The following is a 7,016-nucleotide window of genomic DNA, read 5'->3' on the forward strand; positions in this document are numbered from 1 at the left end:
TGTCACCGCAGTCGCAAACCAACAGACATAGTAGAGTTGTTGGATGATCAGATTCCCTAGCCTCCATCAAGGAGGCCAAAGGCAGAAGCCATCATCAGCCGCAGAGACACCGCCACATTGACGGCTCCTCTTTTTACACATGTTATGAATTGGCCAATGAAAAGAGAATGATCCTCTCATAAAACAGTTGTCGTATTCTACTGAATAGAGTTTGTCAACTTATATTTCATAAAACTTCATCTTCACAAATATGGATTATATTCTTTTCACTGTATATAATAAAAATAGTACCCCAAAGTAAATATAAATGTAACATCTGTAAAATGGGAACTCATGAAAGAAACTTCACCGGCGGTCTTACGTCCCCCCGGCAGCATATATTTCATCTCCCTTCTCTTTTCATCATCTTCTTCTTCCCCTGTATCGCCACCACAGTTCTGTGACTGTGAGACTTGTTTACAAAAATAAAACAAACTCTTCTCCTTTACTTCCTCTTGTTTCAGATTGATTGTCGCTTGGTAAATGGTTTTTGGCAAATGAGAAGTCTCTGATCACTACTGCTTTCAACCTCTATAACTCTAGCCTCCCACTTCAACTGCGTTGTCAAAGCTCTTGCTGCTTCCACCAGCTGCACTGTGTCACGGATTATCACCCATCCCTGCACACAAGTTTTGTTTTCTTTCTTTATTACTCCTTCCTTAACATAATAATATATGTTTTCGTGTTTTAAACATATTAAAAAATCTTAAATTTTGATTATAAATACATTATTTTATTTCTTACAATTTTTAGCTATTCAAATTCAATAAACACAATATACAATTTGTTATTATTACATAATAGAAAATGTAAAAAAAATGTATATTTTTGAAATCATTTTAAAGAAAAACATGGATCATTTAAACACAATATACAATTTGTTATTATTACATAATAGAAAATGTATAATTTTGAAACCATTTAAAAAGAAAAACATGGATCATTTTAAAACCTAGCTACATAAGAAAGGATGTTCTTTCTTTCAGAGTAAAGACAATGTGTGTACCTCTGGACGAAGTAATCTATCAACCTCTGTCAATATTTGCAGAAGCGAGCATGAGCTCTTGCGCTGACTCATCTGAAGGGATAAAAGATTGTCTGCATGAACCAGATCATATGTTCTTGGATAAGTAGGGAACGCTTCACACCTGAAGTTAAATAACAAAAGATAGTGTTGAGCAAACTACTTTGCTGCGAAATAAGACTGTTGTTATGAGTTATGACTCACCAATCGTGCAAGACGCCAACAAAGCCTCGGTCAAGGATCATTGGGAGGTGGTTTGGTCCAGCTGTAGGGGCAACATTCATGACCCATACCGATTTTTTAGCTTCCAACAAGGCGGCATTGAGCCCACCGTATTGAGCATTCATGTCCAAAACGTTTCTGAGCATGTTATAAGGAGGAGACGGATCTTCATCGCCAGGTCTCTTGGGGTGGTCAGAGAATATCAGAGGAGACAAGAGAGACCAGTAGTCTCTTACGTTTGCTTTCCAGTTCGCTGCATCTTCTCCAACCTCCTCCGGGTGAAGACCTGAACCAACCAACCAACCCATGGATCAACAAAATATATATTCAGAAGGTAACGGTAACGAAAGGTGTTCTAAAAATCGGCATAAGCGCCCGCCTAATCAGTGATCTCCTATAAATCGCCTAATTACGGCCGAGTGATTTATTGAACATTGGTAACGAAGGAGACTAACCATATAGTGAAAGTTCAGTTTTGTTCATGTTAGACCGGTTAGGCCATCTTGTCCTGCCTTCAATGGGAATCCACCTCCTGCTACGTGTTCCACCAAGCCACATCTGAAGCGGCCTGTAATAAGGAGACTCAACCTCGTGTCCTTTGCTACACACAGAAGGTCCCACCCCAGGCTTCCTGTTTATTACAACATTTCATGTAAGTAGACTTAAATAAACTGTAAGTTATTTCTATCTACAATACAATATGGTGTGCAATGTTCTAAAAACTGGTTTTGGTAGCGGCCTAAGCGTCTGCTTAATCGGCAAATCAAATATAAACGATTTTTTTTTTTTGAATTATACAGAGGTATCCTGGCCCCACGGAAGTGATCCAGACTAGTCACGTGTTGTTACATGTCAGTCCTCTGTCCCTGGCGATGCCGAAATGTTAATTCCCCAGTGACCGGGATTCGAACCCAGGTGACGGTACTCACATATGTAAGCCCTTTCTCAGTAGAGCTAAGAAGCCCCGGTTAATATAAACGATTTTAGTGATACAATTTTTTTTTTAAAATGGTGTAGGTGGATTTAAAAAAAAAAAATTGGTGTAGGTGCTAAGAAAAATCGGTCTAGGCGACCGCCTAATCAATAATTCTATATAAAGCGTCTAACTACCGCATAACGATTTATTGAATATTGATGGTGTGTGTGAATGTGTGTTACTGACCGGGAACTGTAACATTTGGTTTTGACCGTCTTTTTCCAAACAACTGTCTTGTCTTGCTGAGATAAAAGAGTCCAACAGATGCTGTCAGCAAAATCATGAACAAAGTTCCATCTCTTTATATCCTCTTTGTTACGAGCATTCGTAAGCGGAGACGTCCAAACAAAGTAACCGCCAGGCTTCAGAACCCTGTCAACTTCTACAAGGAGAAGACCGTCTGCACACAGCGGGATTTAAACTTACATTAAAGCCAAGGTCCTCATGAGAATAATAATCATTCTTAATCATTTACCTTTCTGGTCCCAATCAATGCCACATGTTGAGCAATGCAACATATCAAAGGAAAGAGAAGGATACGGCAACTGCGTTGAAACAAAAGAAGCAATCATAGCAGGTAGACCCCTCTCAAGTGTTAGCTGAACTTGGCTACCAGAGGCTTCATAGTTTGCTATGCACATTGTCAAAAGCTGTTTTGAGAGTAGATGTGCTCCAAAGCTACCATAACCACATCCAATATCCAATATAGTCCTCACCTGAAAAACAAAAAATCAAGAATAAAAAATTAACTTATAAAGAAGCTGAGCTGAGACTTTGAGAGTATGTTGTGTGACTTACACCAGCTTCAATGAAGTTATCATTCTTAATCCCAATCATCTGAGCAATCTGATGAGAATAGTCTTCAACCTCATCAAACATAGGAGACGCGGAGCGGAAAGAGATCTGATCATCATCCATCATCATCATCCTCTTGTTGATACTACCAGAAGTCAACACTTCATCAGCAGTGATCTTAACATTATGATACCATATCACATCTTTACCAGTAGGCCACCTAAGAGGAACCTTATAATCCACCGGTGGTAAAACCAGACACTCCTGTCTCGACCCACCAGGCCCGCAGAACCGATCAAGACTCTCGGAAACGTTAAAGCAAGGAACATAGTTCTCAGAGTCTACACTACAATACTCCAGCTCTTTCCACCTAGTGGGACCAGCAGAGATCTCACCAATATCCAACAAGTCTGACACAAGCTGCTCCTGTAATCTCCTGTAGTTATGGTACACGTGACCTCTCGAAGTGGTGGAGATGGAGATCGTCCACCAGAAGGAACCAGCCAGAGCGAGAACCACGATTAGGACCAAACTGATCTTGAGAAAGAGAAGCATCAACCTGTGTCTGGTCCTTGCGTTGTAAGGATCAGTAGATTGAGTATTGCTGTTGCTGGTAAAGAGGAAAGCAAAAGGAAACCTCAAGGTTAAGTGGCCTTCCTTTTCTGACTTGTCCTTCATTTGAGAGTCTCTGAGATCATCACTGCTGTCGGAAACTCGTACTCCTCCTGAGACGCCACGTTGCAGTGGCATTGACATTTTTAAGATCCCTGTAATAGAAAAAAACAGTAAAGATTTAAGCTTTTTTTATTGAGCTGAAGTTACTATTATATTCGCAATAAGACATGAGCAGATCCAAAAATTCTGGGTAGAGTTTTCACTTAAAACTTCTAATTTCGATTTAAGATTAGATCAGGAAAAAGTTTCGATTTTTTAATGTGGAAATTGAAATTCAATCAGAACCCAGAAAAATTGGAGGAAACCCATCAGAGTGAACCAGAAATCGAATCGAATTGAATCAAATCAAGAAAATGAAAACAGAGCAAGGAGAAAGGTAAATCGTAAAAGAAGGAGGGAGTGAAGAAAAAGAGGAGACACACACACCTTGTTTGTTTTGGTGTTTTCTCCTTCTCCTTGGAGCAAAAGATACGCTCTGTTATTTACAAAAACGATGATATCAGATTCTTCTTTTTCTTTGAGAGCTCTCTCTCTCTCTCTCTCTCTCTCTCTCTCTCTCTCTATGTGTATATATATCTACGAGTTGAAACTGGACAGTGTGTGTAAGAGAGAGTGAAGCAGAAGGGGTTCGTCGTGTATGGATCCAATCTCGACAGAGCCACCCCGTGAGGAGGACTGATTAATAAAGAAATACTTCCGTTGGCTTAGGTTACTCTCTCTCGCGCGTTGAATTTAATAAAAGGCAAATTATTCTGTGTCACTCCACTTTTGTTTTGTATTTTATTGATTTTGTGTTCTCACCGTATTTAAGGGAAAGAAGAGAAGCTTCCTTTTGGTAAGACGTCATTAATTACTACTGACCCTCTTTCTTACTAGTACTATTTTTAATTCTAATCTCTCTCTTTTTCTTTTTTTTTTCTTTCTGTTATATTCTCTGTGTAAATAATACTTCCTACATATTTGAAAGATTAATGTTTTAAATTTATTTTTGTATATGAAAGATCCATATTTAAATTTTAATTAATGTATTTTACTTTTAAACTAAAACACATCAATTAAAATCTAAAAATCTGAATGGTAGAATTTTGTTTTGGAATAAATAAAATTTACAGCAAATCTAAAAGTAATAGATAATAAATGTATTATTTTTTATTAATATGTGTAAATTCTAAAATATCAACCTTTCAAAAACAGAGGGGTGGGGGAAGCAGGGCCGTTTAATAGCACGCGCAAGTGGAGCAGTCGAACATGGCCCCGAAATATAAATAAAAAATTTAAGAATTTTCCAAATATATAGATAAATTATGGTAAGAAACTTTAAAATTTTAGATATAATGCTAAATTTAGAATTTATAATTAAAAAAAACAGACAAAGTTATTAATTTTAAAATTACTTGATAAAATGTACGATTAAATTTTTTTTTGAACATAGCGTAAAATTAATTTGAGACGGCTCTGGGGGAAGAGTTGTAACAAATTATGTTTATTGACTCTTCAATTCAGTTTCTAGTAGACAAATTAAAAATATGAAGATGCTTAGTAATATGTATTTCTCCCTATAATGTGAGAATTTTACCTTTTAGATATCGCGATCGAATCAGTAGAAAAAATACTACTTACTTTGTGTTAGGTCTCGCCACAAGCTTTTCTAAAGGTTATTTTGTCGGTAGTTTCTTGATTTTTTTTCTTTTTATTCTACCGTAGATGTAGTCATGTAGATCATTAGTTTTATTGCGTTGATGATATTTATATATGAACGTTATCAGTTTCAGTGAACATAAACATTAAGGTTTCTTTTTGAATTATCTTTTAAAATAGTATCCATTTTAATTAGTACTATCATCGTCTAAATTAATCATTTCAGCTACACTAATTTACGGCTTAATTACATTACACGGTCAGAATATGGGGGTAGAGAACAACTTGTGCATGCATGTCTCCTATTTGGTTTTTGTTTTTCAACTTAAATTTGGCTTCTTATCCGAAAATTAATGATTAATATAAAATGAAATATTTTTATAATACCCACGATCATTTAGTATCAAACGCACTACTAGGAGAGACCAATTTGCCCATTTGTAGACGTCAGGCAACCACGATAAGGTTAAACTTGGGGTGATAAGGCCACGATGGTGGTGATATATGTTTACATTTTTGTAACTTCTTGGAAATAAAATGGTTACATTTTTGTGTATGATTGTACTCGTCGTGGGGAAAGGTACTATACGGATGGTTTGGACTAATCAAACCGTAAAAGAAAAAACGTATACATATTACGAACATAGGGTTTGATTGGTGACATGAATTACGTTTGATTAAGTTTGAGTTAAGCTTGTAATTCAAAAATGTTACCAATCATGCATTAAATTTAAATTTTTGATTTTAGGTTTGATTTAAGATGTGTTATAGTTGAGTTACAACTTTGACTTAAGCCCTTTATAAAATGTGTAACTCAAACAAAAACTTACATCAACCAAAATCCCATGTTTTATAACTTGAGTTACAAATTTGATTGATTTTCTGTTTAAAAAAAATAAAACTCGTGACTTCAAGTACTTCAGTGTGTGGCCGATACTTTTTTTGTTGCTTTGTACATTTTAATACTATTTATGTTTCAATTCCACAATTATAGCATTACAGAATCTAAGTTTATTTTTTATTTGAAACTATTACTTAACTAAATTTCTTTCTAGTCAAATATTTATAATCTTTATTGTTCCTATTTTTTTAATCTATTCCAACTTTTAACCAATTATTACAAAAATCTTAAGTGTAAATTTTATTTGATAGTTCAAACAAAATATCAGTCACAAAATTCTATATAACCAATTATTAAATTTTTCTTATAAATTTCATGCTATTATTAACATTTCCTTTAATTTAAATTATATTGATATTAGAATAAGTAGTTAAATTATTATTATTATAGTATTTAAATATAATAGTACTGAAATTATCTTTCAAACTTTTATTCTTTCTAAAATAAGTTTTTATTTTTATTTATTAAAATATCTTAATGGTTTGAAAGGTTGATATATTCATTTTTAATTCAAAGCTATACTGCATTTTATACATCAAAAATGTTACCATCATAATTTTTTAATGAAATGGTACCTTTATTTTTACTGCAAACTTACCACATAAACTTACAGTTTTTCGACCACATACGTTTTACTGCAAGTTACATCAACTATAATCATACTGTAACTTCAACTCTATACGATAATTCAACAGTCGGAGCCATAGTTGTGTGGATTTTTATTGGAATAATGATAATTCCATGAA

The 7,016-nt window shown here is 34.9% G+C and overlaps 1 protein-coding gene across 1 annotated transcript; it reads right to left on the reverse strand.

Annotated features, from left to right (window-relative positions):
* Nucleotides 1-419: 419 nt before the first annotated feature.
* On the reverse strand, nucleotides 420-4,508 carry LOC125603877 (probable pectin methyltransferase QUA2). The gene is made up of 8 exons (XM_048774608.1): nucleotides 4,158-4,508; nucleotides 3,060-3,823; nucleotides 2,737-2,977; nucleotides 2,448-2,661; nucleotides 1,741-1,916; nucleotides 1,268-1,571; nucleotides 1,046-1,187; nucleotides 420-658 (listed from the first exon to the last, which is right to left on the reverse strand). The coding sequence occupies exons 2-8, from the start codon at nucleotides 3,810-3,812 to the stop codon at nucleotides 500-502; spliced, it is 1,989 nt and encodes a 662-aa protein (XP_048630565.1). The 5' UTR covers nucleotides 3,813-3,823; nucleotides 4,158-4,508; the 3' UTR covers nucleotides 420-499.
* Nucleotides 4,509-7,016: the final 2,508 nt, after the last annotated feature.

Source organism: Brassica napus, unplaced genomic scaffold, assembly GCF_020379485.1.
Source record: "Brassica napus cultivar Da-Ae unplaced genomic scaffold, Da-Ae ScsIHWf_419;HRSCAF=648, whole genome shotgun sequence".
NCBI classification, from domain to species: domain Eukaryota; kingdom Viridiplantae; phylum Streptophyta; class Magnoliopsida; order Brassicales; family Brassicaceae; genus Brassica; species Brassica napus.

Excerpts from the sequence above, each read along its gene's own strand:
- LOC125603877 (XM_048774608.1), bottom strand. The coding sequence starts at position 3,812 with ATGTCAATGCCACTGCAACGTGGCGTCTCAGGAGGAGTACGAGTTTCC. Across the intron at positions 1,572-1,740 it reads AACTGAACTTTCACTATATG|GTCTTCACCCGGAGGAGGTT; the intron begins GTTAGTCTCCTT and ends TGGTTGGTTCAG. Across the intron at positions 1,188-1,267 it reads GTTGGCGTCTTGCACGATTG|GTGTGAAGCGTTCCCTACTT; the intron begins GTGAGTCATAAC and ends ATTTAACTTCAG.